The sequence below is a fragment of the Ctenopharyngodon idella genome, chromosome 2, assembly GCF_019924925.1.
Source record: "Ctenopharyngodon idella isolate HZGC_01 chromosome 2, HZGC01, whole genome shotgun sequence".
NCBI lineage: Eukaryota > Metazoa > Chordata > Actinopteri > Cypriniformes > Xenocyprididae > Ctenopharyngodon > Ctenopharyngodon idella.
This window is the reverse complement of record NC_067221.1, coordinates 38,148,286-38,171,758: the sequence shown is the minus strand read 5'-3', so window position 1 is coordinate 38,171,758 and position 23,473 is coordinate 38,148,286. Positions and strand designations below refer to the sequence as shown.

The 23,473-nt window shown below is 36.3% G+C and overlaps 1 protein-coding gene across 2 annotated transcripts in view; it reads left to right on the top strand.

Moving 5' to 3' along the window:
- Positions 1 to 23,384, top strand: part of hecw1b (HECT, C2 and WW domain containing E3 ubiquitin protein ligase 1b) — a 44,010-nt gene extending 20,626 nt beyond the window's left edge. Inside the window, exons 6-28 of one of the 2 annotated variants that reach the window (XM_051911748.1) lie at positions 1,263 to 1,432; positions 3,600 to 3,742; positions 3,884 to 3,984; positions 4,294 to 5,439; positions 5,585 to 5,686; positions 8,399 to 8,549; positions 9,223 to 9,335; positions 12,958 to 13,079; positions 13,695 to 13,880; positions 13,962 to 14,096; positions 14,176 to 14,281; positions 15,695 to 15,791; positions 15,884 to 15,967; positions 16,103 to 16,209; positions 17,756 to 17,870; positions 18,574 to 18,687; positions 18,765 to 18,917; positions 19,076 to 19,174; positions 20,072 to 20,201; positions 20,728 to 20,874; positions 20,953 to 21,067; positions 21,406 to 21,604; positions 22,716 to 23,384. In XM_051911748.1, coding sequence (XP_051767708.1) covers positions 1,263 to 1,432; positions 3,600 to 3,742; positions 3,884 to 3,984; positions 4,294 to 5,439; positions 5,585 to 5,686; positions 8,399 to 8,549; positions 9,223 to 9,335; positions 12,958 to 13,079; positions 13,695 to 13,880; positions 13,962 to 14,096; positions 14,176 to 14,281; positions 15,695 to 15,791; positions 15,884 to 15,967; positions 16,103 to 16,209; positions 17,756 to 17,870; positions 18,574 to 18,687; positions 18,765 to 18,917; positions 19,076 to 19,174; positions 20,072 to 20,201; positions 20,728 to 20,874; positions 20,953 to 21,067; positions 21,406 to 21,604; positions 22,716 to 22,827 — 3,947 coding nt within the window. In that variant the 3' untranslated portion in view covers positions 22,828 to 23,384. The remainder of the gene's footprint in view (positions 1 to 1,262; positions 1,433 to 3,599; positions 3,743 to 3,883; positions 3,985 to 4,293; positions 5,440 to 5,584; positions 5,687 to 8,398; positions 8,550 to 9,222; positions 9,336 to 12,957; positions 13,080 to 13,694; positions 13,881 to 13,961; positions 14,097 to 14,175; positions 14,282 to 15,694; positions 15,792 to 15,883; positions 15,968 to 16,102; positions 16,210 to 17,755; positions 17,871 to 18,573; positions 18,688 to 18,764; positions 18,918 to 19,075; positions 19,175 to 20,071; positions 20,202 to 20,727; positions 20,875 to 20,952; positions 21,068 to 21,405; positions 21,605 to 22,715) is intronic. The other variant, XM_051911756.1, reaches the window with a different exon arrangement.
- The last annotated feature ends 89 nt before the right edge of the window (positions 23,385 to 23,473 follow it).

Below are 23,473 nucleotides of genomic sequence, written 5' to 3'. Positions count from 1 at the left end.
TTTTACTATCGAAAGTCAGTACTTTTCTATTCTGTTCTACCTTTTGTTACATGTAGGGATGCACCGATATGAAAGTTTTGGCCGATACTGATAATTCTTTATATTTGAAAGCTGATAACTGATATATTGGCTGATAAATCTAAATCCGAATTTTTATATAATTTTTGAGAGCCTGATTACAAAAGCAAAAGTTTCACCATTAAAAGCCATATCCCAAGCACACAATTATCATGTTCTCATTATAATTTTTTGTGGCCTGTATGACAGACTTGCGCTGCACATGTTGCACTTGACTGTATTTTCCTTTTTGAAGTGACTCCAATCATATTTCAAACAATTCAGAACCATCATGGTGAACAGTGCGCATCTGAAGTGTCTCATCTGAAGGAAATAATCCATTATTTTTCGGCTTTAATATATCGGCCAATAACGATAACATTAAAAATTAACATATATCGGCTGATACTGATATGCTGGCCAATATATCGTGCATCCCTAGTTACATGTGATTCTGTATTCTTTCTGTTCAACTTTTTGCTCTGTTCTGTTCTGTTTTGTTCTGTTCTGTTCTGTTCTGTTTTATTTTGTTCTCTACCGTTTTGTTTTATTTTGTTCTGTTCTATTTTCTTTTATTCTGTTCTTTTCTGGGGTTTTTTCTGTTTTGTTTTACTCTGTTCTATGCTATTTTGTCTGTTTTCTCTTGTACTGACTTTCTGTTCTCTTCAATGCCTGTTTTGTTCTGCCATGTTATCTTTATTTGTTTATTCTTTATTCTGTTGTATTCTGCTCAGTTCTCTTCTTTTATATGCTGGTTTGTGTCTTTCTGTTTCTTTTAATGCAGTTGTATACGGCCTGTTCTGTTCTGGTCTAAAAGACACTTAATATTCAGCAATATTATTGATTTGACTGCACTGAGAACAAAACTTGAACTGAATTGAGCTAATTACACTGCTGTCTTCTGCTTTATAGTTGAATAAATAAATAAATAAATAAATAAATAAAAAAATGATTAAGTTTGCAACATGGACACTAATTATTGAACTGAATTGAATCAACATTGAACTGACTAACAACATTATTGAATTGAACTTGTTTCCAGCAGAACCAATAGAATTTGAATCGGTCTCTTATTTAAAGTTTGCATCATTAATTTGGTTACTTTCTTGTTTATCACTGTGAAGCTGCTTTGAAACAATTTCTATTGTATGAAGCACTATAAAAATAAAGGTGACTTGACTTCTAATTCATCCCTCTGCGGTCAGACTTTCAGGCCACCGGGCTGAAGAAAGGCATGTTCTTTAACCCCGACCCCTACCTGAAGATCGCCATCCATCCTGGCAAACACAGCATCTTCCCTGCCCTGCCTCACCACGGCCAGGAGAAGAGATCAGGCATCGTCTGCAATACCATTAATCCCGTTTGGCAGAGGGAGGTATGGGAAACAAACAAGCACATACACACACTAGATTAAACATGCTCATCTTATAAAACAATATCTGGTCCCACTGTTATTTATTCACAGATGTTTAACCCAACGCTGCCCTTCTGTGCTTTGTACAGAGTCCACATGGAATTTGTCATGTAAATCCTTCTTTCTGCAAATAAACTTATGCGTCACTGCAGAATATCAAACATGGCACACTGTCCTGCTCACTGACGGACAGGATTTTTGAATCTTTTTCTATTTTCATTTGACAACATGTCGTCTTTATAGGGCTGGGGTTTAAGAACCAGTTCTATTTATATATTAAAAAAAGGGAACTATTTGATTTGAGTCACAGACAAAATCGTTGGTCTAAAATGGCTTACTTACTAACAGACCCAGTTAGAGGCAATATAGATACACAGTTTTGTTTAATAAATGGTACTAATATATATAATATACAATATACACTACCTTTCAAAAGTTTCTTTTTGGAAGAAGTCTCTTCTGCTCACCAAGGCTGCTTTATTTGTTCAAAATACAGTGAAAACTGTAATATTGTAAAATATTATTACAATTTAAAATAACTGTTTTCTATTTGAATATATTTTAAAATGTATTTTCCTGTGATGGCAAAGCTTTCAGCATCATTACTCCAGTCTTCAGTGTCACATGATCCATCAGAAATCATTCTATCATGCTGATTTTCTGCTCAAGAAACATTTCTGATTATTATCAGTTGAAAACTGTTGTGCTGAACAATATATTTATGGAAACTGTGATTTTTCAGGATTCTTTGATGAATAGAAAGTTCAAGAACAGCATTTTTTTTTTTTTTTTTTTAAATAGACCTTTTGTGACATTGTAAATGTCTTTACTGTCACTTTTGATCATTTTTTAATACATCCTTGCTGAATAAAAGTATTAATTTATTTAAAAAAAATCTTACTAACCCCAAACTTTTTGAATGGTAGTAGATATATAATTAGGATTAATTATTTGGTGCTTTTTCAAAAGTATTTAAGAAACCTTAACCATATAACCATATAACCATAATCATTAAATGGATTGAGAATCAGAATAGTTAAATTCCTTACAATTCCCATCACTACATCTTTTTGGTGCAGATGAGATGATCACCTGGATTTGATGGGATTGTTTTCATGTTGTAGAGTGGTTGCTTCTGGATGATATTGTCTTCTGCTAAGTGCTCTTATTAGATTCGTGATGAGTAGAGGAGATCGCCTTACAGCGGAGGATTGCAATAGGTCAAGATATGGGGAATGAATGACAGAGAGCGGGTTTGTTGCCTTACTATCAGTATTTGAAGAGATATCTTTTGGTTGGTGCTGTATCTTTTATAGGTGATCATAATAGCTGAACTTCAGTCCTTAATTATTATAGGTTAAATTAGAGGGGACCTATTATGCCGCTTCTCACAAGATGTAATATAAGTCTCTGGTGTCCCCAGAATGTGTTTGTGAAGTTTCAGCTCAAAATACCCTACAAATCATTTATTATAGCTTGTCAAATTTGCCTCTATTTGGGTGTGAGCAAAAACACACCGTTTTTGTGTTTCCCTTTAAATGCAAATGAGCTGCTGTTCCCAGACGCTTTCCAAAAGAGGGCGGAGCTTTAACAGCTTGCGCTTCGGTTGCTCAACAACAACAAAGCTGGAGAATCTCACGCAGCCAAAATAATGATTTTCAGTAATGGTGTTCAACATTACACACTAACTACAGTTAAAAAAGTGAAATCATAAATCAAAGACCCCTTTAAATAGACCTGTTGAAAAAAAAAAAAAACTTAAAGGTCAATAGACATGCTATGCATTAACTGCCCATACAACTGCAGTCATATTGTTTAAGCACAGCACAGTCAAGCTCCATGCCAAATATTAACACACATAAATATTTGGGTGGCTTTTACAACCATTATATCTGTTTGTTTTGTTTTTCTACTTTTGAAAATAAAGAGTTTCCTGAACAGTGTCTTTTACACCAGCAACATCCATCTACCGTATGATGAAGAACGACTTCTCACATTGCATACACATTACTTTGTAAATTGAGCAATTGTTTGATACCAACAAATTTATTTTTTCGTATTAGGTTATAAGTTCTACTTGAAATGATTGCAATTTCTTCCTCTGTGTCTTTGTATTTTCTTCTCGTAGCGCTTTAATTTTGTGTCTCTGCCTACGGATGTGTTGGAGATTGAGGTGAAGGACAAGTTTGCCAAAAGCCGACCCATCATAAAGCGTTTCTTGGGCAAGTTGTCCATGCCAGTGCAAAGATTACTGGAGAAGCATGCTATTGGGTATGTACTCAAAGATAATCAAACCTAAACTAAACTTAAAGAGAAATTAGGCACTTTTGTGGTGTTTTAGCAGTTTTGATTTGTTTTGCTATTAAGTTGAAATACTAATTGCAAGGTGCTTGCTTTTGTTTTTTTTAATAGTGATCGAGTGGTCAGTTACACTCTGGGTCGGAGGCTTCCAACAGAGCATGTCAGTGGCCAGCTTCAGTTCAGGTTTGAGATTACCTCCTCCATCCACCCAGGTAATTCCAGTTTTTATTCTACCTTTTATTAAACTTAACAAATCCATGACATGTTCATCTTTATTATACATCCTCCTTCCTGAATAAAAGTATTCATTGCTGACCCTAAACATTTGAGCGTTAGTGTAGTTAATTATAATAAGCCATCATATTATTGGCTTCTACTACTGGTCTAATCAGACCACTCATGATAACATTAAAAAAATCACATGGTTGCCAGTATATTGTGCATCTTTACTAAACAGTATTGTCATGTATGTGTTGTACCACTATGTGCATGTAGGTCACAGATTTCTGTCCTCTCCACAGATGACGAGGACATGTCCCTTAGTACAGAGCAGCCAGTGGCAGCAGCAGAAGCTCAAGTCCAACCTCAAGCAGAAGACACCATGAGCTTAGACCAGGGGGCACCAGAGTTGCCCTTAGATGGAGATACGGCTTCTGTAGAGATGCCCATGGACGTTGAATCCGGGCAAAGCTGTGCAGCTGAGGAAGATGCCATAGAGGAAGAGCCTTTAGAGGCAGAGCAGCAGGAGGCAGCTGCCGAGAGCCGCGAACAAATGGAGCAAGGTGAGACCAGCATAGAAGCAGAAGAGACGTTCCAAGAAGAGGCAGAAAATGATAGTGCCTTTGCCGAAGAGCCTGCAGACTCTTCAGGAGCTCCTGCTGGAGCCGAAGAGGAGGTGGACCCGCAGCCAGTTTCGGAGGAACCAGAGGTGGATCTAGAGGAAGGCTGCTCGCTGAGGATCAGAACCACACCGAGACGGAAGCCGCGGCCCTGCTCTCTACCCGTGTCTGAGCTGGAGACGGTCATCGCTTCGGCCTGCGGCGAACCCGAGACACCGCGCTCCCATTACATCCGAATCCACCACCTGCTGCACAGCCTGCCGTCCACCCAAACCCAACCAGAAGATGCGGCTGGGCCTGAGCCCGACCGGCCACAGGGCGTAGAGGAGGAAGAAGAGGAGGAAGAAGAGGGTGCGACACTTGAGCCTCATGCTTTAACACCCAATGGCCCTCGCAGGACGCTGCCCCGCAGCCGATCGCATGAGCGCCTGTCCGACCTCATTCAGATGCTCGACGGAGATGGGCAGCCGCTCGGGGCTGAGGGCCAAACCGGAGTTCAAAGGTCACCAGGGGAAAGTGAATGCGATTTGAGCCCGGTGCCCTGCTGTAGTCATATGGCACACAGGCCGTTGGGCCCTGTGCGGGCGCCGTCTCTAGACAGTGCACGTAGATCGGAGAGCACTGTATTCTCATCGCAGGATGATGAGGATGAGATGGACAGGGTAAATGGCATTCTGGGATTGGAGGCAGAGACAGGACAAGGCGCTAAGAGCCGGGAGCCGGGGGATGGAAGCTGTCAGTGGGAGGAGGTGCCGGACAGTCACGTCCAGAGCCCACATGGCATTATGGGTAATGGAGAGTCACCTGTAGCTGGTCCAAGCAGTAGGAGTGAGTAGACTTCTATGGGTTTTCATGCATAAATCATGTGTTTTTTTTCATTATTATTATTTTAATAAGGTCTAGGTTTTCCCTTTAGCTGATACTCTAAAGTATCTATGAAGAATGCCCTGGATTGTGTTTGTGGTATGTTTAGGAGAATGTCCTTTGCCTTGTAACCATCCTGCAGTGAGCCAGCTTCCCGCACTACGGCCCGACCCACATCACTATCCCACCATAGACGAGCCGCTGCCCCCGAGTAAGTTCTGCTGTCTCATCATGCACTGTAATGTATTCAATGTGCTACAGGTAAATCGCCTATAGATTATATATAGGTATCAAAATAATGATTATATATATATATATATATATATATATATATATATATATATTCAGCAAGGACACATTAAATTCAAAAGTGACAGTCAATACATAATAATGCTGTCAAACAATTAATCGCGATTAATCGTTTATAAAATAAAATTTTGCAAAGCAACTGCGCTACTGAACAGTAATTAAAATGCTTCAAACAGCCATTCAGTTTTTTGTATTCGCAATGTTGTTCATCACAGCACCAAATACTTAATACTAACTTAATAGGCTATTTACTTTCAAACTTAAACATTTTTATATTTTAATCTGGACTACAACATGCCCTATAATGATTGAAAACGTTCTGACTATTTGTTATTGTTCAGTAACACTTGGTGACATAAGGCCTCATTAGTTAACATGTTAATTCATTATTAACCAAACTGACAATGAAAAATTTAAACTTATAAAGCAATTATTAATGTTAATTTCTTTGTTAAAGTTTAATAACATTACTAAAATCAAAAGTTGTTACTATTATTTAATGGACCTGAGCTAAAACTAACAATGATCCGTTGTATTTTTTTAACTAACATTAACAAAAAAATAATACCTTCTGTAGCAAAACATTCTTAATCTTAGTTAATGCATTAACTAACATTAAATAATGAGACCTTATTGTAAAGTATTACCTGTTGTTCTTTATAATTCTTTTGCACATTAATCTGTTTGAAACATTTTACTTTAGATTTTTTTTGTGTATTGTGTTATTGTATTTAAATGTTCAGAGTTCGTTTTGTTATAAGAAAAATAATTCTTAAACCTGTTATAGTATGACAACACTTTTTTGCAACTTATTTCAATATCGTGATAATACCGTATACCGTGATAAAAGCTTCAGCAATTATCACAACATGAAAATCTGATACCTTCACATGCCTAATATACACAGTACACACACATATATTATGTAAACACAAACTTTTATTTTGGATGTGATTAATCGCGATTAATCGTTTGACAGCACTAAGTTACAAAAGATTTCTATTTCAAATAAATGCTGTTTTTTTTTTTTTTTTTTTTACTTTGTTTATCAATAGATTCATTCCACAGTTTCCACAAAAATATTAAGCAGCACAACTGTTTTAAACATTGATAATAAGAAGAAATGTTTCTTGAGCAGCAAATCAGCATATTAGAATGATTCCTGAAAGATCATGTGACACTGAAGACTGAAGTAATGATGCTGAAAACTCAGCTTTGACATCACAGGAATAAATTACATTTTAAAACAAATAAAAATAGAAAACAGTTATTTTGAATTGTAATGATATTTCACAATATTACTGTTTCTACTGTATTTTTCACAAAATAAATGCAGTCTTAGTGAACATAAGAGACTTCTTACAAAAACATTAAAAATATATAAATGTATAATATGAGGTCCTATATCTATTACGAAACATCAAATACTATATGAGCAAAATGTTACCTCACAAAAACGTCCATAGCAAGACATTAACCCACGCTTTATTTATTTGCAGAATTATTTTTTATACATTTTGTTGCCTTTTAAATTGGAAATTGGATGGAATCAGATGAAAGTTCAGTTGTTAAAGTTGCAAAATATTGCATCAAATCAAAATTGTAAAATCCAAAAATCCAAATGAATCACTTTCTTCTAGTGTACCTCCCTTTATTGCATTTCAAAGCTGTAGGGAGTCAAAATACAACCACTTGGACGTAAACACCCTTTCTCGTGAAACATGAGTATTTTCATTCTCACTCTCACTAACCCACACTGTGAGATTTCATCACTGATTACCTATAATGCTGTAACCCCCTCAAGAATGTCTGCTTTCAAAGACATGATTTCACAGACCGCTTCTGTCTGTCACTTCATTTTCATAATGCTGGGGTGTGTGTTTGTGTAGTGTACCACAAAATGAGTCAAATCTGAAACATCCTACACTGAGGGAATTTTTGAAATGTTCTAAATAATGAAATCACTAAATAATGCACTAATTCAGAATGTGCACTAGTATTTTTTTAAGCAGTCAACCTTATATTAAATACTTAAAGGGTTAGTTTACCCCAAAATGAAATTTTCATCCCCCATAGAAAGCAACGTAATTACCACATTCAACGTCCAGAAAAGTATTTAAAACATCATTAAAATAGTCCACGTGACTACAGTGATTCAACCTTAATGTTATGAAGCGACGAGAATACTTTTTGTGCTCAAAAACAAAACAAAAATAACTTCTCCCTTGTCATTCACCTACTTTATTTACGTTGTTGGCCAGCTCCTATGTCAGCATCATGTGCTGCTCATGTGAACAGCGTCAGCCAATACTGAGCCGGCTGTAGTCAAGTGGACTATTTTAATGTTGTCTTTACTACCTTTCTGGACCTTGAATGTGGTACTTGCGTTGCTTTCTATGGGGGATAAAAAAACCTCTCAGATTTCATCAAAAAGATCTTCATTTGTGTTCCTAAGATGAGCGAAGGTCTTACGGGTGTGGAACGTTATGAGGAGGAGTGCTTAATGAAATTTCATTTTTGAGTGAATTAACCCTTTAAATATTTTTGCCTGGCAGACCAGTATATTGACTTGGGTGTTAAACACGTGTTTTTGTGTTTTGTTTGCCATGCTTAGACTGGGAAGCCCGTATCGACAGTCACGGTCGTGTTTTCTATGTGGATCACATTAACCGGACCACCACTTGGCAGCGGCCCACGTCCGCAGCCACGCCGGATGGCCTGCGCAGGTCTGGTTCCGTCCAACAGATGGAGCAGCTCAACAGGAGGTAAACAACACTATTTATCAGCTGTTACTCTTTTAATGACAACAGTCTATTGAGTAAACCATAATTTTACACTTCTTTTACAAAAAATCTGGAATTTAGATCAGTTGTATTGTATTAGTTCTGACTCACAGATCTGAATAAATGAGCCATTGTACTTTATTAATGCACCAACTTTTTCCTTGGCAACAGTAAACAGCCTACATTTGCAAGTGGTATATTTAGCACTAAAGGGATGCTGTTGCTGTAGTTAAAAGAAATGGGCACATAACAGTAGTATCTACGGCAACCTCTATTGTGCATAATTCAAATGCTGCTTTAAGCACCGTCTCTGTCTGGACAGTCCAAAGTATGTTCACATGGGCTTATAATCATGCACTCTTTTGCCACCTACAGGACAAAAATATAGGAGGTTCACAGAAGTGTGTTTCAAGTTAGGTTTCCACTTAGAATGTAGATTAAAGGATGTAATTAATGTAATTAGGCTATTTATTTAATGGTCCACAAGCAATGGATGAAAGATTTAGATTATTTTTAAAGCACACAAAGCTTTACTGTACCATCAAGCAGCATAAGCATAAGTGAGGGCATTTTGGTAAAAATAGTTGTAAAGGATTCAGTCCTACTGTACTGAAATTAGTGACTAATAACAACAATACTCTTGTGCACTCATCAGGTACCAGACCATCCAGAGGACGATGGCCACAGAAAGGAGAGATGAGGAGTCAGGCAGCCCACGCAACGAGAGAACAGCCAACACTGAAACAGACTCGCCTCCACAAACAACCGGTAACTTCATATACTTTCTATTCAATTCAATTCACATTTATTTGTATAGCACTTTTCACAATTAATTTTTTTCAATTAATATTGTTTCAAAGCAGCTTTACAGAAAAATGCATGTTTCTACATTACAATTTAGAGTAATTTGTTATCAGAGGTGACTGTGTCAAAGTAATGTCTATATGTCAAAAATATACAGTTCTAAGATATCACAAATAATGCAGTTAGCTAATATGATGTATTCATTTAGGCAGAAACAATAATCTCATTAAAGCAATTATTACAAGTTGTGATCATAATGATTACAATATGTAGAAAATTTGGCAGTGGTACATGTTGATTCAGAGTTGTCGTCATTTGAAGTCCTCGCAGGGGTTGGCGTCATCTCTTCACAGGTGTTTGGTTGTCTGAAATCTTCATAAGAGTCTGGATCCAAACTGGAGCTGGCGTACTCTCTAGTTACCTTGAGATGGGGATCCGGAGGTAGAGACAGAAAACCAAATGGAAAAAATTAGCATAGCTGCTGTTCATAACATTTCAGGCAAAAGATAATCATGTGCATTTCATCTGATATAACTGGAGACAAGGTTATGAGGTGCATTATGTGAATGCTTGGCCGAAGAGATGTGTCTTTAATCTAGATTTCAACTGGGAGAGTGTGTTTAAGCTCTGAACATTGTCAGGAAGGCTATTCCAGAGTTTAGGAACCAAATGTAAAAATGCTCTCCCTCCTTTAGTAGACTTAGATATAAGGTACTACCAAGAGTTTTGTGACCTTAAAGAGCGTGATGGATTGTAGGGCCATAGAAGATCTGTTAAATACACACCTTATAGGTCAGTAGCAATACTTTGTAATCAAAACGGAACTTAATATAGGTAACCAGTGTAGAGAAGATAAGATTGTACTTTATTTGATCATGATATGATCATTATATGATTTCCTGACCTGGTAAGAACTGCATTTTGTAGTAGTGCATTACAGTAGTCCAATCTAGAGGTCATGAATGCATGAACTAACTTTTCTGCATCAGAAACAGATAACGTTCCATAGCTTAGCAATGTTTCTGAGGTGGTAGAAGGCTGTTTTTGTAACATATGAAATACGATTATCGAAAGACAAGTTGCTGTTTAATACAACACCCAGGTCCTTTAACTGTAGAGGATGAAGTACCAAAAGTTTTTGGACCAATAAGTAATATCCTAATATAACAGAAGAAATTTACTGGTCATCCAATATTTTATGTATTTTCTGTAATTTAGAGATTTCATCTGGTCGTCATAAAATATGTAACTGAGTATCATTGGCATAACAGTGAAAACTAATTCCATGTTTTCTAATAATATGACCAAGAGGCAGCATGTACATTGAAAATAGCAGAGGGCCTAACACAGACCCTTGCGGCACTCCATAATTTACTGATGTTAACTTGGATAATTCCCTGTTTAAATAAACAAAATGGTAACAGTCATAGGTACGATCTAAACCACCCTAATGCCTGTCCCTGAATACCAGTGTAATTTTGTAATCTATCTGAGTATGTTATGATCTGTAGTGTTGAACGTAGCACTAAGGAAAAGTAAAACTTTTGATGCAGCCTTGATCAGAAGCTAGAAGTAAGTTGTCTTAAATTTTAACAAGTGGCGTTTCTGTGCAATGATGGGGCCTGAATCCAGACTGAAATTTTTTAGAGATATAATTTTTTTGCAGGAAGGAGCACAATTGAGTGGACACAACTTTTGGGGGGTATTTTAGACATAAATGGAAGATTTGAAATGGGTCTGTAATTTGCCAGTTCATTTGGGTCTAGTCCAATCTAGAGGTCATAAATGCATGAACTAACTTTTCTGCATCAGAAACAGATAACGTTCAACTTTGGGGGGTATTTTAGACATAAATGGAAGATTTGAAATGGGTCTGTAATTTGCCAATTCATTTGGATCTAGTTGTGGTTTCTTAATGAGAGGCCTAGATAGAGGTAAATGATAGATAGATAGATGGATAGATAGATAGATGGATGGATGGATGTCCTATAGTTGTAAAGTAGTTGTAAGTAGTTGTGCCCTGCAATTGTTCTTGAAGGGGCGATAATTGAGACTGAATCATAAAATGATGTAAGAGGTTGTACATTTACAATTGTATTTCTGATGCTTTCGATTTTCTCAGTGAAGAAATTCTTACTACTAAGCTAAACTGTGATCAGGTGATGTCTGTTTATTTGTTAATCTAGCCACTGTACTAAATAAAAACCTTGGATTATTTTGGTTATTTTCTGTGAATTTGCGGAGATGCTCGGCCCTGGCAACTTTTAGAGCCTTTTTATAGTGGGATATACCGTCTTTCCATGCAATTCTGAAGACCTCTAAATGAATTTGTTTCCATTTGCGCTCTAGATTACAAGTTACTCTTTTGAGAGCGCGAGTAATACTGTTGTACCATGGTGCAGTACTTTTCTTTCTAACCTTTTTTTATCTGATAGGTTTCTAATGTACTAGAGAAGATTTAAATGCAAAAAAGGCATGGGAGTCTTATTTAAAACATTTTGTGATGTTAACTTAGAAGTACCATATTTAAATGTTTTCCACTTGCTTGAGCAACATAATATAAATTTATATAGAAGTGATAAATGGAATAACATGTTTATATTTATTGATTTAAACGTGAATATGTCTATGGAAGATTGTATTACTGTATTATGTACATAGAATCACAATGCTGAAAAAGCATTTTCAGTAACTTTAACTACATTTGGAAATCAAAATATTGAATAGATGGAGAACTAATAGTTGTATTTGTGGTATACAGCCGCAGACCAGTTGCGCACTGCAAACGCTTCTTATGTGAAAGCACAATGAGCCCGTGCTGCTTCTGCACTGCATATGTACCCACATACAAACTGCGTACGCACTTCACACAGAGTATGTGTCAAACAGTGTGAAAATAATCTGTGAAAATGTGAAAATAATTTGCTCACCCTCATGTCAACCAGTTTGTTTTAGTCTTTTTCTACAAAAAAGTTATTAATATTTTGCACAATATCCAATGCAGAATGCTCTTTTCCAGGCCATTTGATAATGCGTCCAGCTACCAATTAGAGTATCATTTTCTTAGCTCCATAACACATTTTACCACGTTTAAATCCATTTGCAGAATTATGCAGATTTTCCACAAAAAAAAAAAAAACCCTGCAGATTCCATCAGGGCTTGCTCATTTGCATGTAACAAATGTAGAAAGTAAGCAATATCTGTGACGTTCTAAAAAGCACAAAAAGCATCTTAAAAGTAGCATATATGCTACATGTCAGGTCTTCATTTCAGGCTTTCTTTGAGGAAAATCAATCAAGGACTGAAAATTAAGTCATTAGTCATTAGTAACTTAAAAACTTGCCTTCTGTCTTTTGAAATCGTGTGTTCATGGTGCATGTGAGTCTTTGTTTGCATGCAGCCAATAGCAGAGCACACTAGACGTAGAAAGACGATAAGAAGGAACTGCACACAGACCTCACATGTCTTGTGAATGTGGCAGGTTTGATCATGCAGAAGCATAAACGAGATTTTAGAGCTGGGTCAAAAGGCATGATTTTAATTTTGGGTTAACTGTGCTTTTAAATGATCTTTCTTTCATTTAAGAGTTGAGGAGAGACGCACCATGTTCTCCGGGTCATTGTCAGAAGATCACTTTACTGCTGCAGAGTCCAGCAGTCAAATTCATCACTCACCCAGAGTTCTTCACTGTGCTTCATGCAAATTATGTGAGTTTCCACCACACTACACTTTTATTCATTTTTTAAATCATTAATTTTCTCTCTTAGACTATTTAAGTTAGACTACCGTTCGAAAGTTGAGGTCAGTAAGATTTTTTTGAAGGAAATTAATACTTTTATTAATCAAGAATGCATTATATTGATCAAAAGTGACAGTGAAGATATTTATAATGTTACAGAAGATTTCTATTTCAAATAAATGCATCACATTTTCCACAAAAATATTTTGCTGCACAGCTGTTTTCAACAGTAGCTTCTTGAGCACCAAATCAGCATGTTAGAATGATTTCTGAAAATTCAGCTTTGCCATCACAGGAATAAATTACATTTTAAAATATATTAAGATAGAAAAGAGTTTTTTTTAAATTGTAATATTTACACAATATTCTCACAATATTACAATATTGTAATATATACACAATATTTTTTACAATATTACTGTTTTAACTGGATACTTGATCAAATAAGTGCATCGCTGGTGAGCAAATAGACTTCTTTCAAGAACATTAAAAACTCTTACCGACACCAAACTTTTGAAAGGTAGTGTATGTTTTAATTAAGAAGTTATGCTAATGTTATGTTAACTTTCTCCCTTTTATATAGGGGGCGTATCGTATGTTCACCAACAGCTCATGTCTGAAACACATGGTCCTGAAGATCAGGCGGGATGCTCGAAACTTTGAGCGTTACCAGCACAACCGTGACCTGGTGAGCTTCTTGAATAGGTTCGCTGATGCTCAGCTGGAGCTGCCGCGGGGCTGGGAGATCAAAACGGACCCACAGGGGAAGGTACATCACAGTTCCTAACAGATCACATCACTGTCCGTCAAGACATTATTTCAACTGTTTGTCCTCCACTTTTCTCCACAGTCGTTCTTCGTAGACCACAACAGTCGTGCCACAACCTTCATTGATCCCAGGATCCCCTTGCAAAACGGCAGATTGCCCAACCACCTGACTCACCGCCAGCACCTGCAGAGATTACGCAGCTACAGCGCAGGAGAGGTCAGACAAACTCACAATCTAGAGGAAATTACTTTTATGTAATATTAGTTCATTTATTCGTTTCCTCATTCATTTCCAGGCATCGGAGGTGTCGCGCACCCGAGGGGTGTCTTTGTTAGCCAGGCCTGGAAACAGCCTGGTAACAGCCATACGTAACCAAAGCCAGCAGGAGCCAGTGCCATTAGGTTAGTTACACTTAGGGCTGGACGATGTTCCTTTTTTTCTGAAATGGGTTAAAAAATGTATGTACCCTAGTGAAAAATATAGTAAAATGTATTTGAAATACATTTATTTCATGCTAAGTATACTACTATTACATTTACATTTTTATGTACTTAATAAAAATACCCTGCAGTTGAACTTTTGGTATACTGAACTGGTATACTTAAGTCTGCTAAATTGGAACAACTAATTGTACCATGAACACAAGCTTTGTGTTCATGGTACAATGTTTCTCATGGTTTCCAGATTACACAGTGCTGGGAAGAAAATGCTTGAATTCATCGCAGAATTAATAACATCGCTGTGAAATCTTGTGAGAAGCAATCACATTTGTCACAGAATTCTCTGTTAAACCACAGATATCAGATCAAACAGTTTCCACATCAGCACTGTTGATCTGTGGTTTATCTGTGGTTTAACAGCATTCTGTGACGAGTGTGAACGCTCATCAATCCTTATCCATATTGACATTAAAACTCATTTTAGGCTTAATATTAAGAAATGTGCATTGTGCACAAGTAGTACTCCAAATTAAGTTTTAAAATAAAAATGATCATTTTTATATCAGTAAGTCTCATGCGATATGTCAGTAAATATGTTAATAAATTTGAACTATAAATTTTAAATATATTACTTTTTTACTAGGGTATACACTTCCATTTAAAACTGGGTCAGTAAGATTTTTTAATACTTTTCTTCAGCAAGGATGCTTAAATTGATCAAAAGTGAACGTAAAAAAATGTATCACAATTTTCACAAAATATGAAGGAGCTCAACTTTTTTCAACAATGTTTATAGTAAGAAATGTTTCTTGAGCAGCAAATCAGCATATTAGAATGATTTCTGATTAATAACAATGTTTAATGTAAAATAGAGTAAAAATCTAGTTAATGATTTATGTTTTCAGTAAATCTCGGGATGCAATATTTAATCATTTATTTTTAATGTACTACTATAACAATACTATAACATAGCTATAAACAGCACTATTTTATAAAAACATTTAGAGACTTTAGTAAACACATTTGAGTGATGAATCAGTGGCTAAAATGGTGTTTTAGACGGATTCATTTTTTCAAAAATTGGTTTGCAGAAATGAATCGGATTGTGCCAGTCTGTGGTCATTTTAATGTTTATGTTTTAACAATTTTTAGTTTTAAAAGTTTACATTTTTAAGTTTAAACAAGAGACTTTGTTAAAAATCTGAGACAAGGAAGGAGTGTGAAACTATTCCTGTTTCACTTGCAAATACAAAGACGTTAAGATCACAATGTTCATGATGTTGCCTATTTTTATTTAACCATTAAAAGAAACTCTGTATATCATAAATTTTCATATTGTTGAGTTGATATTAATGATTTTCCTTCTGTTCCCAGCATACAATGATAAGATTGTAGCGTTTTTACGGCAGCCAAACATTTTTGAGGTACTACAGGAGCGACAGCCGAGCCTGGCGAGAAATCACTCACTTAAGTATGAACCTCCGCCTTCCTCTGTTATTGTAATGAAATGCATCATTAGCACTTCCAAACAGTTCTCAGCTTTTCTGCTGTTTATGTTTTAAGGGAAAAGGTGCACCACATCCGAACCGAAGGCACACAGAGACTGGAGAAGCTGTCGTGTGATGCTGACCTGGTTATGCTGTTAAGGTAAAGCACCCAACAGACTGGCCACATGAAAACAAATTTAATGCAAAGATTTCCTGGGCGTCACAAGGTGTGCATTTGTAATTTATACTCTGTCACGCATGCTTTCTTCAGAATGTGTTTTGCTTTGCTTTTCAGTTTGTTTGAGGAGGACATCATGTCTTACGTTCCTCTCGCTTCATTTCACCCCGGGTTCAACTTCTCTCCGCGCTGCTCCCCTGGTTCTTCTCCTCAGAACTCTCCAGGTGAGTCGGCCGGGCAATCTCCAGGTAACCACAGGCCTCAGATGGTCTGCATATTACATTATATTATTTAGAAGTAAACTTTATATGATAATTCCCAATTCAGGCCTCATTTGCACCTGCTGTACACATCCTTCTCAAATGCTCAAATCAAAATCTCCTGACCACCTTTTCAAGACACATTAGCCCATATACATCAGTATTTAGCACTGGGATAGGATCTGAGATGGATATTAACACCAGTTATTACAGAGCTCTCTGAAATACTTGCTTCTGATTGGTCAGTTGTAACATTCCAAGGTCAGTCGATAATGTATGTCGTTAATAGCAGCGCTGTATAATGACCATTCATCTGGGTATTTGAGGCCAGCACTTCTTACTCTCATATCACTCCGCAGATGGACGCTGATGGCATCAGTTATTGACTCTATTTACTGTAAAATGAAACCAGATGACTTCAGTATTAATAGTAGCCCTATGGTAATATTGTTGAAGTATTTGTCTGGTTGCTCGAATGATTATTTTGTACACTGTAATGGATTATAAGATAAGAAACAGGTAACATTTTAAAACAGTTCTTCTCAAATCAGTATTTCCATGTCCCCATCATTATTTTTGTGCTGAAAACAGCTACATAAATAATAATAAGTAGTACTACTATAGATTATCCCTTAAATGTCAGTCTTGTTGAACTTTTTTGTTCATCTAGGCTCAAAGCTGCTTGCTAGGAACTGTTTTTATTTGTGGAAGCTTTGCATTATTAAATGTTTCAACTCAAATCAATATTTCGTGTCTAATTATTTACTTATGTCAAGTAGCTTTGTAATAAACGGGATAATGTACATCCAGCCGTTGTTATCGCAAAATGACCCCCTTCAGGCTGATACAAGCGATAACAACTGGCTGGATGTCCATTATCCCTTACTTAAAGTGATTTATTTACATGAAGATCCTCAAGTTTGCAAGGAAAGTGATAGTTGATTCACATACACTCTGATCTGCTCTGATAAAGGCTTCCTTGAGCGAACTCCTCTCGTTCCAGCCTGCTGTCTGTCTGGTGAGGGCTCTCCAGGTCAGCTGCTCTCAAGCCTTAAATACTGTCCCCACCCAGCTGCCCCTCTCTGTGTCATGATGGACATTTTACAGACCCTAAGCCTGTTTTGTGTGAATATTCAAACCTTTATTCACAGAGTTTCCTTATTCTGTCCATAAAGTGGTTAACTAGTCTTGTTTTGTATTCTTTCATTTTGTGAAACTTGACCGATGTGCATGTTTGGACACTCTCAAAAACCAGACAAAAAATGATCAAGGATAAAACTGTACTCCGGTACATTATCAAAGATCCTTGTCCTGAAATATGTCTTTTGACGTTACAAAAGAAATAATCATATTACCCATTAGTGTGTTTGTTCTTGAGGTGAACAAACTTCTCTTTCCTTTTGAGTTGTTTTATGGCCTGTTGATCCTTGTCAGTCATTCCCTGATGATTGATATTTGAAGTAAGCTGGAGTTCACGTCTGTGGTGATGGTTTGAATGTCTTTTCTTTAGGGACCCAGAGGGCTCGGGCACCAGCGCCCTACCGCAGAGACTTTGAAGCCAAACTGCGCAACTTCTACAGGAAGCTTGAGGCAAAGGGCTACGGGCAAGGACCTGGGAAGATCAAGTGCGTTAAGGCTTACAATTTTTATATATATATATATATATATATATATATATATATATATATATATATATAATAGTACTGTTCAAAAGTTTTGGGTCGGTGAGATTTTTTTTTTATTGTTTTGTAGTCTCTTCTGCTCACCAAGGCTGCATTTATTTAGTTAAAACTACAGTAAAAACAGTAATATTGTGAAATATTATTACAATTTAAAATATATTTTTTCTATTTTAATATATTTTAAAATGTAATTTATTTCTCTTAAGGCAAAGCTGATCCTTCAGAAATCATTCTAAAATGCTGATTTGCTGCTCAAGAAATATTTCTTATCATTATCAATGTTGAAAACAGTTGTGCTGCTTAATATTTTTGTGGAAACTGTGATAGTTTTTTCTTTTCTTTTTTTTTAGAATTCTTTGATTTAATAGAAAGTTCCAAAGAACAGCATTTATTTGAAATAGAAATCTTTTGCAATATTATAAATGTCTTTACTGTCGCTTTTGATCAATTTAATGCATCTATGCTGAGTAAAAATATTAATTTCTTTCTTAAAAAAAAAAAAAAAAAAACCCTTACTGACCCCAATCGTTTGTGTGTGTATAAATATGCTGCATATAATATTTAAAGTAAGATAAAGTGTAGACCATAAAAGTAGATCAGCAAGATAAATGTCCTATGCTTCTCATTTCATCTTATTTTTTTTTAGACTGATTGTCAGAAGAGATCACCTGTTAGAAGGAACGTTTAACCAGGTCATGGCCTACTCCCGTAAAGAGCTCCAGAGAAACAAGCTGTACATCACCTTTGTTGGAGAAGAAGGGTGAGGCTTTCAAATAGTTAGTGTTTAAGCTAAAGCCATATGTAGTAGTTTTATCTGAATTCTGATCTTCTTTCCAGACTGGACTACAGCGGACCATCGCGAGAGTTTTTCTTCCTGCTGTCTCAGGAGCTGTTTAACCCTTACTATGGCCTGTTTGAATACTCCGCTAACGACACGTACACTGTCCAAATCAGCCCCATGTCTGCTTTTGTGGAAAACCATTTGGAATGGTAAGGTTCTTTCCACTTCCTCCCAAGGAATTCCATTGACAGAGAAATAAATAGTTATGTCATTGGCTGCTCTCACCGACTGCTGTTGTTTTTGCCATAATGTCTGTTTTTGAGCTTTGTTCATGGACCGCATGATGTGACCGCATGTGTGTTTTCAGGTTCCGTTTCAGTGGTCGAATCCTCGGCTTGGCATTGATTCATCAGTATTTGTTGGACGCCTTCTTCACCCGCCCATTTTATAAAGCTCTCCTCAGACTGTGAGTGGACCAGAAGGCATTTAATGCATTAAATTAAATCTACATGTAGAGTTCGAAGTTGACAAAAAAATGACATAAATTGTGAATGTCCTGTGTATTGTATATAAACGTCTTTATTAAAAACACAAATCTAATTGATTTGTGAATTTTCAGCAGGCGTTACTCCAGCTTTCAGTGTCACATGATCCTTCAGAAATCATACTAATAAACTGATTTGCTGATGAAGAAAGATTTCAATGTTGATAACTTTGATAAATATGCTTAATATTTTTGTGAAAACCCATACATTTTTAGCAGGATTCTTTTATAAATAGAAAGTTCAAAAGAACAGCATTTATTTGAAATAGAAATTGTGTGTAACAATGTCTTTACTGTCACTTTTGATCAATTTAATGCATCCTTGCTGAAGATCAGTATTCATTTCTTTCAAAAACAACAAAATCTTACTGACTTACAAACTTTTATATTTGCTTCTGAATTAGTGGCTGACCGAAATTGTATTTTTGATAGCCAATAGGAAGCAGATATCTAGATTTATTTGATTAAGGGTTAATTGCAGTAAATTAAAGGGTTAATGACAGCAGTCTCAAAAATGTACTTTAATTCACTCTAATGCAATTTAACAATAAATAAATTAGACCTGCATAAAATCAAATTGAAACAGCTTAAATGAACATTTATTTTTTCCACATTTAAAATTCACAAAAAATATATTTTAAACCAACACAATGAAAGCAAACGCATCTGTTATTTGATCAAGCGGCCACAGTAATCTCAAAATAATTTCAAATATCAGTCAAATAGTTGGCCCGACCAGTATATCAGTCTAGAACTTATCAGAATATCCTGTAATCCTGAACTGTAAAAGCACTTGTTCATTGTTACCCCTGTTTGCAGAGCCACAGATCTCAGTGATCTGGAGTATCTGGATGAGGAGTTCCACCAGAGCTTACAGTGGATGAAGGAAAATGACATCACAGATGTGCTGGATCTCACCTTCACTGTCAATGAGGAAGTGTTCGGCCAGGTAGGAGAAACCCTGAAACATCATTAAAATGTTTGGTTTCCCTTTTTATCTTAAAATGAACACAAATACAAAAATGGGTAAGTTATATATATGAAGAGTTCAGATGCAAAAGCCGCTAAACGCCACTTCCGTCAAAATTGAGATAATGAAATTGAGCAAATGCTCTCCTATATAAAGTATACGTTCATCAAATACTTCCTCTTCAAATCTGTAAATCCTAGCATCAGCCCATTTAGAAATACCGGTTCGTTGGCAGAAACCACTAAATGCCACTTCCCTTTGTCAGCAAAAGCCTCTAAGTCTAAGTACAAGAACCAATTGGAAGATGCAAATCGAATCATATGATTTCAAGATGAATGACGGTGTGCGTATGAGCCGCTTTCGATTGCCGAGCTACAAGTTTTTATAATGTTTTGTCTATCGTTACAGTGGCAATGACAGGAAATATCTTTGCTGAGATTGGATGTGTGTGTGTGTGTGTGTGTGTGTGTGTGTGTGTGTGTGTGTGTGTGTGTGTGTGTGTCAGGTAACAGAGCGGGAGCTGAAGTCCGGCGGGACAAACATGCAGGTGACAGAGAAAAACAAGAAGGAATATATTGATCGGATGGTGAAGTGGAGGGTGGAGCGAGGCGTTGTCCAGCAGACACAGGCTCTGGTCCGAGGCTTTTACGAGGTAAGCATGATTGCCATCTGAATTACTCTCTGCCTGTCCATGTGGCCACCATTTAACCTATGACCTGTGTGTGTTTAGGTGGTGGACTCTCGTCTGGTTTCTGTGTTTGATGCCAGAGAGCTGGAGCTGGTTATAGCAGGAACAGCAGAAATTGATTTAAACGACTGGAGAAACAACACAGAGTACAGGGGAGGTCAGAACACACACTTACACCTACAAATACACAACATAAATGCACTCAGAAATCTTGATATTAGGGCTGTGCCGATCAAATCCATATGTGTTGAAAGATATCAATATATGTCCGGATTCTGTTTCTCACTATATTGTATTGTCACTTCAAGACCTTGTATTCATTATGTATTATATTTGATTTATGTGTTCATTCATATAATTTTCCTACAGTATATATAGAAGCAGGTTGATGTGTCTCAGTGCAGTCAGAGCAGCTTCTAATGGAAAAGTGAAATGTAAAATTCTAGTTGTAAGAAGGTTGTGTATATTTTAAACTCTCCGTCTACTCGCCCTCAGGTTATCATGATGGGCACATCGTCATCCGGTGGTTCTGGGGTGCGGTGGAGCGCTTCAATAACGAACAGAGACTGCGTCTGCTGCAGTTTGTGACGGGCACATCCAGCGTGCCGTACGAGGGCTTTACCGCCCTGCGCGGGAGCAACGGCCTACGACGCTTCTGCATCGAGAAGTGGGGCAAGATCACATCGCTCCCGAGGTATAGTGACACTCTCTTTCATCTTTCACAAATCTTGATTTGAGCTGGTATGCGAAAGGTTTTACATGAATTCAAAGGTGCAAATATCAGTAATGAAATAGTGAAAAGATACGTTTTAATAAAAATCTCTGTCGCCTGACAACTGTAAGCATTCGATTGATCTTTAAATGTTTTCTGCTAGTTTCTTCTGCAGTGATAAAGTCAACATACTACATTTACAAACCAGTTTACTTCCATTTTATTTCTGAGTGATGTAGATATTGATCATCAAAATGAAACACCTTACCGAATTTTAAGAAATAGAAATTTAAAATAGTCTAGAAATTCTGTGTAAATTTTTTTTAATATGAAAAGGTTTGACTGACAAATGAATGAAACTTTTCCTTACAAAAAACTTATGAATTTGTCAATGCCATCTGTTAATTTAAAAAAAGCTGAAATAAAATATAAATATTAGTTTAAAAACTTTGAACGAAAATTTTAAATTACTAGAATTGTTGCCTTGGCAATAAACTGAAATAAGTTAAAGCACTAAAATTATTACCTGGAAATAAATAAAAGCTAAAACTAAGATAAAAATAAATGAAACCTAAATAGCAATATTTATTTTAAAAAATAATAATAAAATAAAAAAAAATGACAAAAGCGCATAATGAAATTCCTAAAAATGAAAATAAAATTAACATGAAAACTAAAAATATAAAACTAATTCAACATATTAATAAAACTATAATAAAAATTAACAGTATTTAATAATATAAATAACTAAAAAAAAGAACATAATATAATTTAAAATTAGCATTAGTTAATAATTTTATTAAAAATTAACCATTTTAATAATATAATTAATTTAAAATGAACATCAGTAATACAAATAATTTAGAATTATCACTAAGTAATAGTATAATTACAAATGAAGTGTATTTAAGAATATTAATAATTTAAAAAAAATGCTTGTTCCTTGATTTTGTTTTTTCATTGGTGTCATCAATGTTAAAAACATGACCAGACCTAAAAAAAAAGAAAAAAGAAAAAAAAAGAATGACCGTGAGACTGGATGACAGAAACGTGTTTTCAGTCAGGCTGATAGATGTCATGTCTGGTTTCTCAGGGCACACACATGCTTTAATCGTCTGGATCTTCCGCCGTATCCATCCTACACGATGTTGTACGAGAAAATGCTGATCGCCGTGGAAGAGACCAGCACTTTTGGCCTTGAGTGAGGACTTCACATGACTTTCCATGTACACTCTATGTAATTATCTACTAGCGTGGATCGTGTCCTGTGTTCGTTTCTTTGGTTTGTTCAGGACACCACTGCATGCATCAGTCACCTGCGCGGGTGTACAGTGTGTAACGGGTATGCAATAGTGAAAGAGAAGCCTTCAACCTGCTTTAACACTCAGGGCCTCGACCTCCGCTGGAGTCACTCTCAGTTCGCACACAATCATTTCAACGCAAACACTCATTTTCCTTTGGTGCATTTTGACATTGACAAGAATTGTAAAGTTAAAACCAAATACGCTCATGGGAAAAATTTCTGACTGAGGTGCCGTAATTACTGTAAATGTGTGCACTAGTGATGAGTTCACCTCTCACCCAACACGGCATTATCACAGGAAGTGACATCACGTCATGTCACTTTGCAGGAGTCAAAGATGGACTAGGAGGAAATGGAAAGTCTAAACCTTGATTTGACACTTTTGATGTATTAAAGGAACACTCCACTTTTTTTGAAAATAGGCTCATTTTCCAACTCCCCTAGAGTTAAACAGTTGAGTTTTACCGTTTTGGAATCCATTCAGCCGATCTCCGGGTCTGGCGGTACCACTTTTAGCATAGCTTAGCATAGTTCATTGAATCTGATTA